The sequence below is a fragment of the Oscarella lobularis genome, chromosome 2 (genome assembly GCF_947507565.1).
Source record: "Oscarella lobularis chromosome 2, ooOscLobu1.1, whole genome shotgun sequence".
Taxonomy (NCBI): Eukaryota; Metazoa; Porifera; class Homoscleromorpha; order Homosclerophorida; family Oscarellidae; genus Oscarella; species Oscarella lobularis.
The window spans coordinates 1,266,305-1,282,759 of record NC_089176.1 but is presented as its reverse complement, the minus strand read 5'-3'; the positions used below and the strand labels follow the sequence as shown (position 1 = coordinate 1,282,759).

At 44.3% G+C, this 16,455-nt stretch overlaps 4 protein-coding genes across 10 annotated transcripts; 3 read left to right on the top strand and 1 right to left on the bottom strand.

Moving 5' to 3' along the window:
* Positions 1 to 38: 38 nt before the first annotated feature.
* Positions 39 to 5,500, bottom strand: LOC136200275 (contactin-5-like). Of its 6 annotated transcripts, XM_065990641.1 has the most exons (10): positions 5,361 to 5,499; positions 5,247 to 5,312; positions 5,091 to 5,200; positions 4,523 to 4,807; positions 4,226 to 4,468; positions 3,731 to 4,030; positions 3,624 to 3,659; positions 2,914 to 3,546; positions 2,616 to 2,868; positions 2,411 to 2,554 (listed from the first exon to the last, which is right to left on the bottom strand). In XM_065990641.1, exons 1-9 carry the CDS (start codon positions 5,462 to 5,464, stop codon positions 2,741 to 2,743), a joined length of 1,905 nt encoding a protein of 634 aa, XP_065846713.1. In that variant the 5' UTR covers positions 5,465 to 5,499; the 3' UTR covers positions 2,411 to 2,554; positions 2,616 to 2,740. The 6 variants fall into 6 exon arrangements, with proteins under 6 accessions (XP_065846714.1, XP_065846713.1, XP_065846710.1 ...); XM_065990642.1 differs by lacking the exons at positions 2,914 to 3,546; positions 3,624 to 3,659; positions 3,731 to 4,030; ... (3 more) ...; positions 5,247 to 5,312; positions 5,361 to 5,499 and adding exons at positions 39 to 335; positions 390 to 680; positions 745 to 786; ... (2 more) ...; positions 1,606 to 1,911; positions 1,964 to 2,275 and having other exon boundaries at positions 2,350 to 2,551; positions 2,616 to 2,744; XM_065990638.1 differs by having other exon boundaries at positions 5,247 to 5,500.
* A 1,388-nt stretch (positions 5,501 to 6,888) lies between these two features.
* LOC136184128 (uncharacterized) lies at positions 6,889 to 8,837 on the top strand. The gene is made up of 3 exons (XM_065970973.1): positions 6,889 to 6,994; positions 7,050 to 8,544; positions 8,813 to 8,837. The coding sequence occupies exons 1-3, from the start codon at positions 6,889 to 6,891 to the stop codon at positions 8,835 to 8,837; spliced, it is 1,626 nt and encodes a 541-aa protein (XP_065827045.1).
* Positions 8,838 to 9,953: 1,116 nt separating this feature from the next.
* On the top strand, positions 9,954 to 13,035 carry LOC136184112 (uncharacterized). 2 transcript variants are annotated; one of them, XM_065970957.1, is made up of 4 exons: positions 9,954 to 10,092; positions 10,146 to 10,536; positions 10,614 to 11,145; positions 11,193 to 13,035. In XM_065970957.1, the coding sequence occupies exons 3-4, from the start codon at positions 11,034 to 11,036 to the stop codon at positions 12,854 to 12,856; spliced, it is 1,776 nt and encodes a 591-aa protein (XP_065827029.1). In that variant the 5' UTR covers positions 9,954 to 10,092; positions 10,146 to 10,536; positions 10,614 to 11,033; the 3' UTR covers positions 12,857 to 13,035. The 2 variants fall into 2 exon arrangements, with proteins under 2 accessions (XP_065827029.1, XP_065827028.1); XM_065970956.1 differs by having other exon boundaries at positions 10,146 to 11,145.
* A 1,312-nt stretch (positions 13,036 to 14,347) lies between these two features.
* LOC136183814 (uncharacterized) lies at positions 14,348 to 15,337 on the top strand. Its single transcript, XM_065970586.1, has 2 exons — positions 14,348 to 14,520; positions 14,574 to 15,337. Exons 1-2 carry the CDS (start codon positions 14,356 to 14,358, stop codon positions 15,183 to 15,185), a joined length of 777 nt encoding a protein of 258 aa, XP_065826658.1. The 5' UTR covers positions 14,348 to 14,355; the 3' UTR covers positions 15,186 to 15,337.
* Positions 15,338 to 16,455: the final 1,118 nt, after the last annotated feature.

Sequence of the window (16,455 nt, the reverse complement as noted above, 5' to 3'; positions counted from 1 at the left end):
AGCCTACGTAAAGTACGCTAAGGTGCCCGCGTTGGGTCTTTAGGAGCAGCAGCATAGCATATGAAGCAGAACAACGTTAGCTAATTTTGACTACAAACATCAAGTGCACTAATGGCTACTATCAATTCATGCAACAAAAAATCTTCACATTTCAATGATCTACCAGGTATTGTCACCGCCGAGCTGCTGTAACATTTCTTCTAGAATCCGGACCAGATTTCTTTTTGCTGTCTCGACTTCTGCGTCGCCATGGATGGTTTTCAGTAGCGAAAGCAGCTCCAGAATTTTGCTCCGGTCTCGTTGGTCTTTTAGTTCTCTAATAATTGCTTCAAAATCTACAGCAAAGAACGTCACTAGTTAAAAAATTGCTCGGCAGCTAGGGAACCAACTTCGGGACATTTGGCCACTCAAGTGACGTTCCATGTCCTCTAATTGCGCTTGAAACTCCGACGTAATTTGACTATTCAACGTCGCGCCATTGTCGCCATTCAAGCGACGTTCGATGTTGTGCAACTGCTCTGGAAATTGATTATTCGACGTTGCATTGTGAAGGTTGAGAGTTATGGTCGTGGGCGCTTCAGACCGTGTCGACAGTGTCGTGCGACTTCGCCTGACGTGACAGCAATACGCGATGACGCAAAAGGCTCCTACTACACTTGCAAGCACACCAACAATGATTCCTGTACGACGCAAATCACTTTATAAAATACACACCATTTTCATTAGAATAAATCTAAAGTGTACCCGCGATAAATGAAGAAGACGATGGCGAGACAGTTGGAATCCCTAAAGAGAATTCGTAATTAAAAAAATTTGTAATGATACTTTTTTTGAGTCAGAGTACCAGACGTAGATGGTCGGGAAGGCGAAGAAGGTAGAGGCTTATCAGTAGCAGATGGAGGCGGCGAATCCGGAGACGTAGGTAATGCTATAAAACAATTTCGCGTCGTTCACTCGCCGCCTCATTCATTTCCTCCAGCCTTACGTTTGCACTTCGCGACGTTCATAGTCCTATTTTGGGAGCAACTCAAGACGCAGGCACCGCTTATTGAAAATGTAACCAAATTGACTTCTACTGTGGGAATTTCAACAAACAGCTCGTCTCTTGGCGACTCACGAATGACGGTCAGGTTCCCAAACTTTTGACATATTATGCCTTCGTTCTCGACATCATCTACGTAACTGGGAGGTAAACAGACGCTCATTATACTGTCCTTGTCGCCAACATAGACGACCGTCCCGTTTGCGTCTTTTGCAAACTTTCCGCTCTCTGACTCTTGAGGGTATTTCTCACACGAGACAGGGGAGTTGCTCCGTGTACCATGAGCACCCACAGCTTCCGCTGTGTACTGTCCGCATCCACGACTGGTAATTCTGTGAATGGTAACCGACGACTGTCTCGCAGATGCAGAAACATTCGTTTCGCGACCAAAAGGATCCCGCACAATTACCCAAAAGCGATCGTCACTGTGATCCGAGGTGTGACTCCACTGAACTCGTACCGAAGAAGAGTTCAGCACAACGCACGTCAGATGCAACCAAGCCGGAACGCCTAAAATGTTTAAACGGTTATAACGCTGCATTGTAGCTAAAAGATATACGTACGTTCAACGTGGACCGTAAAATTCCATGATGGCACCTTTTTTGGGTAATGAAACATTTTTAGGAGGTAAAGTCCTGAATCATTCAGTGACACAGGCTTCTTAAAAAAGCTGTACGTTAAATTTTTCCCCACGGGAAAATCATTTAAATGCCATGTGTGCAAATTATGTGTTTCGTTGGCAAGCTGAAATACTAGCTGAAATACATAAGCGGCCTTAACTGCTTCCTTTTTTCGTAAAATAGGCAATTCGAAGAAAACGCCTTCTTGCAAATAGTAGTTCTTTTGAAGCAGAACTGAAAAGGGATAACCTACAGAAAAGTAATACAGTAACAGAAACTCTTTGATACGTTAGCCGCGTACCTGTTTTCAGGATAAGAGACAGTTCATTTGAACGCTCGCCCTTAATGGCGCAGCAATACTTGCCCTCTTGTGGCTTGCGAATACGCTTGATTTCTAACTGATTGCCATTTCTAAAAGCGTACACGCCTTTCGCGTCCGCCGTCGTTCGGTTAATCAAACGAAACAAATCATTCGATCCGGCTGTCGCTTCGGCCGCTTGGAAAAGAAATTGCGCAACAGGCGATTCCAGGCAAGAAGAGCAGTTGCACGTAAAGATGACGTAATCGATGTCCTCCATATATAAGTCTTGAGCAGGGCTTTTAATAAGACGAACTGTAAAGAAAAAAGCAGAAGAATATCGTTAGAGAAGGTGTTTCTGATGAACGTCACGCGAAATACATGTGTACCAGAGAAAGAGCTTTTGGTAGCCGAGAGCATCAAGACAAAGAAACAGACGGACAAAGTCATAGTCTAAAGAAACCTCTTGGCAAACGGACGAATTCCAGCACGATCTAGAGCACTCCCGAATGCCCGAACCAACTCGGTTTTTGATCGCGCGCTATAGCTGAGACTTGCGGCTTCATTTCTAAAAATATGCGCCTCCGGTTTCTCCTAGGAGTAATATAAAGATACCACATGCATGTTTTCCTACTGATGAATCTAATCGAGTCACCTGGTACTTCGGTTAGCCCAGCAAAGTGAAGAACGTTCTCGTACAATTGCCTCTACATTACGTGCTCAAGTCTGAAAAGGACGTGACGTGCTCTGCATCCGGATTAACAAAAAGAGATACGAGAGTCAAACAATCGGGAGCGAGCTGCAGGGAGAAAACCAGAGAGCAACGGAGCAGGATATCAAAAAGATATTCGGCTGGTTTCGACAAGCTTCAGCGCTGCTATTTGATTCAGTCAAAGAAGAGGCCGTACCTTTAGAGAGGATTAGCAAACTAATTTGGATCCAAAAGGGCTTACCATTAGGAGAAAAAGAATCGCTTGGGAAAGACAGATGGCCAAGTACAAGGGTTGAATTTCGCAAGCCCGCCATATTGACGGCTTCCACTTTGATTTCAAATACGACACTTGAAAATGAAGAATCAAGTCCGTCTGCGTTGATTCTCGCAGACAATTGACGCGAATCCCTCGCGTTGATACCGACTTTCCATGCAGTTCTAAGCGGCGACTTTAACCTGTAATAAACGATAAATCCCATAAGATCAATGTTTCCGTCCGACGAAGGACGAGTCCAATTCACGTGAATTCGAACGTTTCTTTGACTTTTCCCGAGGATAGAAACTCTCACATCGTTGGGTCGACTGGGAGGTCCGAGTACGGTGACGTTGATTTTTTGACTGAAATTCGCCGGCGTGTTTGCTCCTGGAACGCGGATGCGGCACTCGTACGTTCCCGCGTCGAAAAAAGTGACGTTGTCAATAACGAGATTTCCCTTTTGGGTCATCTGAAGTCGATTTTGGTGCTGAAAGTCAATTTCTCCATGATCTTTACGCCACGTCACCAAATGCGTTTCGTCACGTGTGCCGTTGATGCATTGGAGAACCCCGCGTCCGCCGTAATACAGCGACTTGGCAGTCAGAATCCCAATTTTTTCTAAATAAGAAACGATTTCAGCGTTTGGTTAAAAACGCCCAAGAAACTAAACAAATACATAAACTGATAAAGTTCACCTGTTTGTACATGCTCACGCAGGTCTTCTCGCAAGACTAAGCAGTTTTTATAAATAAAAGAATTTCTTCTGACTATTTAAATATTACCACCTTGCACATACACTTACTTCCTTCGACAATCAGATTAGCCAATTTTGACCTCACGTCCCCGGCGCCTCCAACTGAGCTGCAGTAATAAGAGCCGTCGTCCTTGGCTGTAGCATTTCGAATCGTCAGCTGGCTGCGCGTTTCGTTGTTTGTGTAAGACAAAACTCTACTATAAGTTCGAGAAGAATTCTTCAGTACATCATTGCCGGTCATCCAGGCGACATGCGGACGAGGACTGCCGGCAATGGAGCACGTAAATTCTCCGCTTTCCCCGGGTCGTACAGTTGTTGACTCTGGTTGTTCCGTTACTTCAGGAGGAACTGCAAAATACGAAGACGTACCAGTAAGATAAGACCAGTAAGATAAGACCAGTCTAAGCGACCATGAAGCGACCACCTTTAATTACCGGTAATTCACTAACGACTACTGTACCGGTATAGATGCCTAGCAAATACGCAGGTCGTCTCCCACACCAATGTATAATTCAACTACACTTTATTCCTTTCATTTCTCACCGTGAACTATTAAGTTTGGGTAGGCGTACGATGACACGCCTACGTACTCAACGACGCATTCGTATGTCCCGTTTTGAATTCGACTGACTTGATGAAAGTTCAACGTTACGACTGAGCTGCGGTCAAGGATGGGCGAGCCACGAAAATTCCACGAGACGTAATCATAATTGGAGCTGTTGCAGATCAGGGTCGCTGGCGAGCCTTCTAAAGCGGTAGCGCCGTGCGCCGCAATAACAGGAGGTGCTTCAAAGCTTTATCAGATAAGAAGCCATGAAGCAGTTTTTTAAAACATTTTACCTATTACTCTGATAAATACGTGATCAGAGATTGAGATTCCGTTGCTCTCAGCGTTGCAGAAATACGTTCCTGATTTTGTGACTTTCCTGATCCTAATTATCCACCTTTTTGAATCTCGAGTGATAGTATCAAATTTTGCTGCAGAAACGGACGAAGACGACGGCAACGGCGTTTTCGTCCACGACACAAAACGAGAAGGTGAAGTACCGAAGATTTCGCACGTCAGAAGAGGAGAAGCGCCAAGAGCAACGTCGCGAAAATTAGCAGTCACCTCAACACTGCTGCCTAACACAAAAGAAACTGAAGAGATCAGGAAAATGCAAGTGCAAGTGGAAAGTATGACTAATCACAAGGAAAACCTTGCGCACGAAAGTACAACTAGGATTTGAAACTGAAAACGTTTATGCAGGAAAACCAATGAAAGCATAATACGAGGAAAACGTCATGCGGGGTGTTAGGAGCCCACAACATGCAGGCTGTCGAATTGAGTATATGACTAAGTACAGTAGTGGCTGCACGTACCAGGTCTAAGATATGAAAATCTGGTACTCAGTTACTGTAGTCTTACCGAGCGAAGGAACAACGTTCAAGTTGTAAACAGAGAGCATAAATGCTAGCACGCCACAGTGGTAGCTGCCTGGACGGGAAGACAACTCCATCGCGCAGCACTGACTCGATCTGCAGATTCTGATTGAGCAAAAGCTGTTTTGTTTCGAAGACCAACTTTCTTGGCTGCAGTCTACTTTGGCCAATTGGCTGCGTGTCATAACAAGGACTCTGATTGGATGACCTGAAACAATAGACCTTCTGTACGGGATTCGGGAGAAAGATACTGTACCCCGCTTTGTTCAAAGGCCCCTGGCGTAGAAGATAGCTGTGATTTTGTCTTACAGGCGCCAGAAACGCGGCGAAGACCAAAAGTAGTAGCCGCTTTGTACCCATACACAGCTATACACAGCCATGGATTTTCTCCTAGATTTTCTTACCAAGCCTAGCGCACGTTAGCGCTAAAGAAACCAAACAATGGACGGAAGAGACGGAAGTGGTTCGCTGATCAACTGGGTATTCAGCCCCAAGCAAGACACGTTTCTTGCGTTTACGCTGGGTTTCCTTATCGTGCACGAAGTCTCTTATGTCGGTGGAAGCCTCTTCCTCGCCACAATCGACTATTTCGATCTCTGTCCCGAGAGCAAAATCCAAAAGGTGAAGAAAGAGGAAAAGGGAGCCTAGCCTTGCAATTGAATAAGTATTAGGGAAAATACCCCGATAAGAAGACAATTCGAAATTGTCTGGCTGTTCTAGCACTCAATCATCTCGTCCTCCAGCCACTGCTCCTTCCTTTGGTATATAAAGCAGCTGTTCTACGAGGCATGAGAATGAATCTTCCTTTACCATCACTGCTCGAGGTCATCACGCACGTTGCCGCGAGCCTCTTCATTGACGAGACCCTTTTCTACTGGGGCCATCGCGCTCTGCATCATCCCCTTCTCTATAGTCGCTTTCACAAACTTCACCATCGTTTCTACGTTCCAGTCGGTTTTTCGGCAGAATATTTTCATCCTGTTGATAACCTCATTTCTAATGTCATTCCACTCATCGCTGGTCCTCTGCTGCTCGGGTCGCACATGATCACGTTTTGGATTTTGACTATTGTACGTGTTGCCGAAGCGTTGGATAGCCACTGCGGATACGATTTTTGGTGGTCACCCTTTCGTTATTTTCCTTTCAGACCAAGCGCCGAGGTGCATGATTTTCACCATTCAGCGAATTCAGGCAACTACGGTGGAATGATGCTGATATGGGACTGGCTCTGCGGTACAGATGCGGCATACAAAACTAAAGGTTTCTTGCCAAGCGGAAAAGTAACTAAAAACAGGGTCTGTTGGCGGGTTTTAGATCTAGCGCACGTTAGCCTTAAATCTTACGGAAATGCACCAACTCTGTTGGCAACGGTTGGCATGAGCAGAAGTGGTTTGCTAATTGACTGGGTGTTTGCCCCCGATTCGTTTTTCGCATTTGCGCTGGGCTTCATCATTGTGCACGCGTTTCCTTTTCCTACTACATCCGTCAAAGCAGCGCTCTTTTTCTACTGCACCTCTGCTTGGGCTCAAAGAGTGACTTTGGTTCAGGCAGTGATTGGGAATTGATATTTCTGCTCTGGTGGTTAGAATTTTTAGTAAAGACACAAAAGGGCTAAATAGGGCTTTGGACTCCGTACCGGATCTTCCCACGTGAGCTCCGGAACCACTGCATGTAGCCTCGCAAGCCAGGCTTTCCCATTCTCCCAGTCCCTGACGCGCGCTTCACTACGGAAGAGCCTCCAGAGCAGCTAGCCAGAGCTTTCCTAACTTGCGAGGGTACACTGCATGTGCATGGATGCTCACAGTACTACAGGATGTCTCGAAAGATCTGATCAGTGGCAGCAAACAGACGCAGACAATCAGCCAGCACCAGACTTCGTCACTTCTAATGGTACGCATGTTAGCAGGTGAAACGCGCGGTAAATAACATTTCTGTGTAAAAAAAGAGGGAAGCACAATTGCCAATCCTACGAAGTACACGCTAACGTTCGTCGCCATCTCTGTGCTTGCGGCGGTTTTTTCGCTTAGCTTTGCCTTATCAAGTTCCCTTGATTCCCGGCATGCTAAGTCCGACTTGTCTCACTGCAATGTAATGTACTGGCTTGGATTTGCTGGAATGGTTTTGGCGATTTTTTCAAGAGGCGTGATTTACGTTGTTGCACGCACTTTCCAGGGTCATGATGTAGAGTTGTGGAAAAAAAAAGGTAAAAAGAAATCAATGCAGCCAATGGATATAGCGGTTATGATCGTTCTGTTTGTTTTGACTTCGGTTGCTGCTGCTGAAATTATAAGAACTCTTGTGTTTACGGCACTTTTCATTCACAAATGCAAATCCGAGCCAAGCGCTGAATTTAGTAACAGTGTCACTGCAGCAACATTTTGCTACGACTTAGCGTCACTGGTATTCTTCTTCAGTCTTTTGTATTTGTTTTTCACCAAATCTCGATATGATATATCTGATTCAAAAGGCTCTGAAGAAAAGGTGACAGCCATTTTTGCCGTTTCAATATTTGCAGTGCTTTTTATTGGATTGGAGAAATTTTTGGACTACGTAACAGACGTGGGACTGCCTTTTAAGAGAACAACAAACCGCACCTGTGATGATATTAATAGGCGTTATGTGGAAGCAGAGAGATCCTTGCGCCCATTCTATATGCAATTGTGCGTTGTTCTGCTATTTTTTTTACTTGCAAAGGTAGCGAAGAGCAGTAAAAAGGCTGGCGTTCTTCACTTTTGGTCTACGACGCCACTGCGAAAATTGAATCAACTGGGGGGAGAAAGCAAAATCAACTACGACTCACTTAAACCATTGGTGAAACGGTTCTTCTGCATTCTTGTAGTGGCACTTGGAGCTACTCTAGCCTGGAGTAGTGCTTTTATATCGACTGGACTAACGAAAAAGGCTAACTACTACGCTGTAACTAACTTAGCTGAATTTATATTTTCTTCTGTTTTATGCCTCCTTGGCTTTGGTATCTTGAAGAAGATTACGGATAGAGAGCCAAAGCAAAGTTTTGACGTTTTCATTGCGGTGGGCCTTATCTCCACTAGTTGCTTTCCAGTTCTCTACTGCCTTCTATCTATATACGCCAATTTCGCTTGTCTCCACAACTGCAGTTTGGCAAATGCATCATCAAATATAAATATACCGCTTCAAATAGTGCATCTTACGTCTAATTTGACAGCAGTTTCCGTTCAAGTTGTATTGACCGTTACCATTCGGAAGTTAGCAAAAGATCTGTGGTCCCTAAAGGTCCACACGACGACGGAACAAGAGCGTATTCACATGAATGCAAAGACGTCAATATATACTTTGTACGTATACCCGTTCATCATGGCCTATATGGCATTCATCAACTTTGCGAGGTACTTGATCGATCTATCTCTGGAAGGACCAATTTCTGAAGTTGAAGATGTCATCTATGGAAAGCCCTTGTGGAAGTTAGTTGAACGAATGCTATTCTGCTCTTTTTTTCGTCTTCTTTCCTTTTTTGTGTTTTTACAAGGAACGATGAACGTTATGCTTTCAACATTTACGGAGTACTGGCGATCTAAAAAAAATCAAAACCCGAATGAGCTAGGTGATCAACAGCAAAGCAGCAAAAACGAAAGAAGATCATTGCTCTTCAATCGTTCTGTCTAGTTAGAGTTTTTGTCTATCTGTACTTCAGATTACCCCGTTCTTGTATGAGTCTTTGTGGTGTTGTAGGAGCGATTCAAATTTGCATGCATGATAAACTTTGATCTCTTTCCACTTTCTTCTGTTTGTGCGTATTAAATTATCGATGCCGCTAAATAAATTACTACAAACGTGCATGATTTAAATACCCAGGCAGTCTTCATGATCCTCATTTCTCTGCTAGTATGTAAACTCTCCAAATGCCTGCTTTTTAGCCCGCTCTTGCTTCCATTTCCAGTGACTCAGAGTCGTCACCTCAAAAATGCCTTTTGGGCCAAAAGTGAATGGTCACACTATCTTAGACAGTATCCTTAAATTCTTTAGAACGTTTGCTAATATTATTTCGACTACGGGCCTTCCAACACGCATTCTACAAAAATCAATAAAAGAAACGTTTGCAACGTTCTCACCAAGACCCAGAACAATGCTTCCTGTTACGTTATCTTTCTTGCAAACACCGTTTGGGTCTGAAGCGCAGTTATTTCTCACAACGCCGTTTCTACTGTAATCTACAAAAATTGCCTGCAGATGACATCAGTTCCGTTATCAGCGACAAATGTCGATAAAGGGGGATTCACTATGGTATTTCCCTCGATGACAAAATCAGAACTAGTCCAGATGTTTATTCCCGTGCCACCTGGATTTACTATGGTTACGGTTATAGATAGGTAGTTTGAGTTCGTTACTGCTTCCGACATATATGAGAGCACCGTGGTCGCCAAAAGCGATGGAATAAGGAATGGCTATGACGTTTATCAGCCGACTGTTAGCAACGACGATATTATGTAGTAACTGTACGTGCCGGGTAACTAAAGCCATGATTGTAAATCTACCGAGCGAAGGAACAACGCCATAAACAGAGAGCCTAAATGCTAGCACGCCATAGTAATAGCATCTGCCTGCACTGGAACATGATTCCATCGCACAACACTCTGCAGATAAGCTAAAACAATTGCTGCTTTGTTTGAGCGGGTTTGAGCCAAAGGACAAACTTTAGCAGTGCTGCAAACGAACGCCTAGTGTCAAAACAAGGACTCGGATTGGAGGACGTGAAACAATAGCTGTCCAATAGCAGAGCGACGTGGTCTAACTGGTCTAAGTGGATTTTTCTTGGTCAGCCAGCGCACGTTAATGAAACCAAAACAATGGACGGTTCGCTGATCAACTGGGTGTTCAGCCCCAAGCAAGACACGTTTCTTGCGTTTGTGCTGGGTTTCATTATCGTGCACGAAGTCTCTTATGTCGGTGGAAGCCTCTTCTTCGCCACAATCGACTATTTCGATCTCTGTCCCGAGAGCAAAATCCAAAAGGTGGAGAAAGAGAGAAAGGAGCCTAGCCTTGCAATTGAATAAGTATTTTTCAGGGAAAATACCCCGATAAGAAGACAATTCGAAATTGTCTTGCTGTTCTATCATCTCGTCCTCCAGCCACTGCTCCTTCCTTTGATATATAAAGCAGCTGTTCTACGAGGCATGAGAATGAATCTTCCTTTACCATCACTGCTCGAGGTCATCACGCACGTTGCCGCGAGCCTCTTCATTGACGAGACCCTTTTCTACTGGGGACATCGCGCTCTGCATCATCCTCTTCTCTATAGTCGCTTTCATAAGCTCCACCATCGTTTCTACGTTCCAGTCGGTTTTTCGGCAGAATATTTCCATCCTGTTGATAACCTTATTTCTAATGTCATTCCACTCATCGCTGGTCCTCTGCTCCTCGGGTCGCACATGATCACGTTTTGGGTTTTGACTATTGTACGTGTTGCCGAGGCGTTTGATAGCCACTGCGGATACGATTTTTGGTGGTCACCCTTTCGTTATTTTCCTTTCAGACCGAGCGCCGAGGTGCACGATTTTCACCATTCAGCGAATTCAGGCAACTACGGTGGAATGATGCTGATATGGGACTGGCTCTGCGGTACAGATGCGGCATACAAAAGGTTTCTTGCCAAGCGGAAAAGTAACTAAAAACAGGGCAGGGTCGGTTGGCAGTTTTGTTGGCGATTTAAATTACTTTTTTCCGTCTGACGTCTCGCAACCCCCTCCCCACTCCACGTAATTAACCAAACCAGAACACAAGCGCCGTCGTCGATTGATCGAGAGCGCGGTGTCGAGGTAACGTAATTAGATTAGCTCTGAGTGGTGGCACCAGCCACACTTTCCCACAGTCAGTGAGTTTCCCGTACATTTCTTTTGTCTTCTCGCGTAAGCTAGGAGAGTACCGTTGAATAGTTTCCACATCGCAACTTGAGATGGAACCCAATTACGATGCCACCGCTGCCAACGACCTCGACGAATCTTGGCATCAAATGCCTCAGACAGGGGACGTCCCAACTGCCCCAACTGCCTACGTAGATATTGATGGTGCACAGAGTCAGTTAGACTATAAAAATGATATGATATTATCGTAGGTGAAACCGATGAGGCTACGAAGTGCACCCAAACGTTCATCACCGTCTGTGTGCCTCCGGTTGTTCTTTCGCTCAGCTTCGCCTTGTCAAATTCTCTTGATTCTCATCACACTGACGATTCGTCTTACTACATCCCAATTTACTCGTGCGGTTTTGTTGTTGTGCTTATAGCAATTCTTTTGAGATTTTTGATTTGGAATAATAGCTTGTGGAAGAAGGATAAAAAAAAGATGAGGGCAATGGATGGAGTAGTTCTGTTTGTTTTGCTTATCCTGTCTTTACTTGCTATTGCTGAAATTGTTACAACTTTCATAATCATTTTAGAACACGCTTCGTCTCCGTGTATGCCCGTCAGTGTTACTCTGGTAGCCGTTTTTTACAAGTCAGCAACATTAATATTCTTCTTGGCTGTTTTCTACCTGTTTTATGTAAAGTCTAAATATGACATATCTGATTCAAACGGTTCCAAAGTGAAAGTGGCAGCAATTTTTGTCGCTTTTATTTTTGCAGTGCTGTTCATCGGATTAGAGAAATTTTTGGAGTACGTGAAAGGCGCAGAGTTGCCACTGAGGAGAAAAGGAAATAAAACCTGCAATATAGCGAATGCCAATTTGAATGCAGTAAAGCGCTTGCGTCCCTTTTATGTGCAATTGTGTGTCGTTCTGATATTTTTCTTGCTTGCAAAATTAGCAAAGAGCAGCAAAAGGTCTGGAGTTCTTCACTTTTGGTCAACGCCACTCCGGAGTTTAAATCCACTTGGAGGAGAAAGCAACATTGATTATAAATCACTTGGACCATTCGTAAAACGGTTCGCCTTCATTCTTTTCGTGGCAGTGGGAGCTGCTGTAGCCTGGACTGGAATTTTTATATCGGCTGAAGCAACGGGCAGTACAAACTACTACGCTGGGGCTAACTTAGCTGAATACATGTTCTCTTCTCTGATCTGTTTTCTTGGATTTGGGATAGTGAAAAAAATTAAGGCTAGAGAACCAAAGGATGATTTTGACGTTTTCATTGCGGTCGGCCTGATATTCTCGAGTTGCTTTCCACTTGTTTACGGCGTTCTATCCATATACGCCAACGCTGCTTGTCTTCAACGCACAAATTGCAGTTCAATTGTTGAGAACGACTTGAATGTAAATATATGTCTTCAAATAGCACATTCCGCGTCTAATTTGACAGAGGTCTATGTTCAAGTTGTATTGGTTATTACTATTCGGAAGTTGGCAAAGGACCTGTGGTCTCTAAAAGTCCACGATCCGACGAAACAAGAGCGTATCTACATGAATGCCATGAATTCAATCTATTCTCTCTACGTCTACCCATTCGTCATGGCCTACATGACATGTATTAACTTCGTGAGATACTTTATCGATCTAGCTCTAGAGGGACCCATTGCTAGTGAAAGAGCTGCCGCGACATCTGGGGCTGAAGACTTCATTTACGGACAATCTTCCTGGGAGTTAATCAATCGAATGTTATTCTCGGTCGGCTCTCTTTTCCGCCTTCTTTCCTTCTTCGTTTTTCTGCAAGGAACATTTAACGTTATGCTTTCGACATTCGAGGAATGGTACGACTGGAAGCGCAACCGAAATAATTTGCCATCAGTCCGTCAACAATCAGTCCGTCAACAAGCAGAAGAAAGCATAAATTTGGTCAATTAACGCCTAAATGTTGCTTTGGCTTCAATCGTTCCTTGACAATGGTGTCGTGCAATGACTTGGTGTTTTGCAGGCGTTTTACTTCATCTTACTCTCTATGTGTGACTTTGTTATGTGTACTTGCGACTGTCATTGTTTCCTTCTTATAAAAAATGTCACTGAACAATAAAATCTCAAAATTACCCTAAGTTGAACCGTCAACCCCCTGAAATCACAATTGATTAAAATAGCTAATATGGCGACTGTATGCTGATCAAAGTCGCAATGTTGTCGTGATCAGAGCCCCATAATTATTATAGGGCTCTGGTCGTGACGCGGAGCCATATCAGCGGTATTTTAGCTAAGCAGAAAGTCAATAAATTGCACTGTCTAATGATTGAGCTTCGAAAAGGGCTAGTAAGAACGCACTCTATTACATTCCCCAAGCGTACGTTCATGTTTAGTAATGCACTTTCCCTACTCATGCAGATCTCTTTTCAGAAAAAGTCAACGAAGTGCGGAGAACGCAATTCACGATGAAATCACAGCTGCTACCAAATCACGACACCAAACTGCTACTTCGCAGGAATCGTATACTTAGTCAGCCCACGTCTAGAGTAAATGATCCCACTATTTTAGAGAGTATCCTTAGACCGTTTGCTAATATTATTTCGATATGACTACGGGCCTCCCAAGCACGCATTCCATAAAGAATCAATAAAAGAAACGTTTGCAACGTTCTCACCAAGACCCAGAACAATGCTTCCCGTTACGTTATCTTTCTTGCAAACACCGTTTGGGTCTGAAGCGCAGTTATTTCTCACAACGCCGTTTCTACTGTAATCTACAAAAATTGCCTGCAGATGACCATCAGTTCCGTTATCAGCGACAAATGTCGATAAATGGGGATTCACTATGGTGTTTCCCTCGATGACAAAAAGACACCTGGATTTACTATGGTGTTATTTACTATGGTTATGGTTATGGTTATATTATTATAGATAGGTAGTTTGAGTTCGTTACTGCCTTCGCCAAAAACGAGGGAATAAGGAATGGCTATGAGCCTATGACGTTTATCAGCCGATTGTTAGCAACGACGATATTATGAGGTATGTACTCATTACAAGGAAAACCTCGTGCAGGATACGTGTTAGGAGCACAGAACAGGCTGTCGGCTCGAGTTTACAACGTAGTATTACTACACTGTAGACTCGAGTCGACAGCCTGTTCTGTTACTGTACGTGATTGAAACAACGCCATAAACAGAGAGCACAAATGCTAGCACGCCATAGTGATTGCACTGGAACACGATCCCTCGCACAACACTCTGCAGATAAGCTAAAACAAATGCTGCCTTATTTGAGCGGGTTTGAGCCAAAGGACAAACTTTAGCAGTGCTGCATACGAACGTCCAGTGTCAAAACAAGGACTCGGATTGGAGGACGTAAAGAATAGCTGTCCAATAGCAGAGCGAAGTGGGTTTAAAGTGGTCAGCCCAGCGCACGTTAGAGAAACCAAACAAAATGGACGGTTCGCTGATCAACTTGGTGCTTAGCCCCAAGCAAGACACGTTTCTTGCGTTTGTGCTGGGTTTCATTATCGTGCACGAAGTCTCTTATGTCGGTGGAAGCCTCTTCCTCGCCACAATCGACTATTTCGATCTCTGTCCCGAGAGCAAAATCCAAAAGGTGGAGAAAGAGGGAAAGGAGCCTAGCCGTGCAATTGAATAAGTATTTTTCAGGGAAAATACCCCGACAAGAAGACAATTCGAAATTGTCTGGCTGTTCTAGCACTCAATCATCTCGTCCTCCAGCCACTGCTCCTTCCTTTGATATATAAAGCAGCTGTTCTACGAGGCATGAGAATGAATCTTCCTTTACCATCACTGCTCGAGGTCATCACGCACGTTGCCGCTAGCCTCTTCATTTACGAGACCCTTTTCTACTGGGGCCATCGCGCTATGCATCATCCCCTTCTCTATAGTCGCTTTCACAAACTTCACCATCGTTTCTACGTTCCAGTCGGTTTTTCGGCAGAATATTTTCATCCTGTTGATAACCTCATTTCTAATGTCATTCCACTCATCGCTGGTCCTCTGCTCCTCGGGTCGCACATGATCACGTTTTGGGTTTACACTATTGTTCGTGTTGCCGAAGCGTTGGATAGCCACTGCGGATACGATTTTTGGTGGTCACCCTTTCGTTATTTTCCTTTCAGACCGAGTGCTGAGGTGCACGATTTTCACCATTCGGCAAATACAGGCAACTACGGTGGAATGATGCTGATATGGGACTGGCTCTGCGGTACAGACGCGGCATACAAAAGGTTTCTTGCCAAGAAGAGAAGTAACTAAAAACAGGGTCTTATCGGTTAGAGTAAATGGTCACATTATTTTAGACAGTGTCCTTAAATTCTTTAGACTGTGCTAATATTATTTCGATATGACTACGGGCACGCATTCCACAAAGAATCAATAAAAGAAACGTTTGCAACGTTCTCACCAAGACCCAGAACAATGCTTCCTGTTACGTTGTCTTTCTTGCAAACACCGTTTGGGTCTGAAGCGCAGTTATTTCTTACAACGCCGTTTTTACTGTAATCTACAAAAATTGCCTGCGGATGACCATCAGTTCCGTTATCAGCAACAAATGTCGATAAATGGGGATTCACTATGGTGTTTCCCTCGATGACAAAATCAGAACTAGTCCAGATGTTTATTCCCGTGTCACCTGGATTAACTATGGTGTTATTTACTATCGTTATATTATTATATATAGGTAGTTTGAGTTCGTTACTGCCTCCGACATATATGGGAGCACCGTGGTCGCCAAAAGCGAGGGAATAAGGAATGGCTGTGACGTTCATCAGCCTATTGTTAGCAACGACAATATTATGAGGTATTCCTCCCTCGTTGTACGACGCTTTAGTGCTGCGTATACTAATAGACGAACCGACGCGTTCTAGCGTATTATTGATGAACGTTCCGGGCCCGTTTTGTATAAGCACGCGTTGATAACAGTCTATGAAATGAGAATTTTTCATTACCCAGTTGGCTGAACTTATATCAGGAAAATAGGCGATGCTCTGATTAAATACACCTGTCGTACGATTGAATTGAATGACGTTGATCGCCAAGGCTTTCACGACTGCTGCCGTTCCTAGTATAGCAAAAGTACTCATGTTATAAAATATCGCTCTATCACCCGGACGTAGGAGGGCAGTGCTCCTCGCATTGAAGGACGACTTTACAAACACTACCTGATCGTTTTGCACGCTACTAACGTAGCCCCAGTAGCCGTGAAAATTCATGATGTCGTCGCTCGACGTTCGAATGGTAATCGAATCGAACGTCGGGCCTCGTCGCAAGGCATTCACCATGCCCCCTTCTCCCCCGTATAATTGATTCGTATGTGGTCGAGGCATTGAGGAATAGTTGCGTATGAGATGTCCTCCTTCGCCTCCCGTCATAGATATCTTGCCCTTGGCAGCGTGACTGGTCACGCTGTCTATTGTCAAGTTCTCGCAATTATCTAACTCTAACATAAACGTACCGGAGTAGATAATACTTATTCCGTCGTTCGGTTCCAAGACTCCTTGACTTCCGTATGCTTGCTTCCACGACG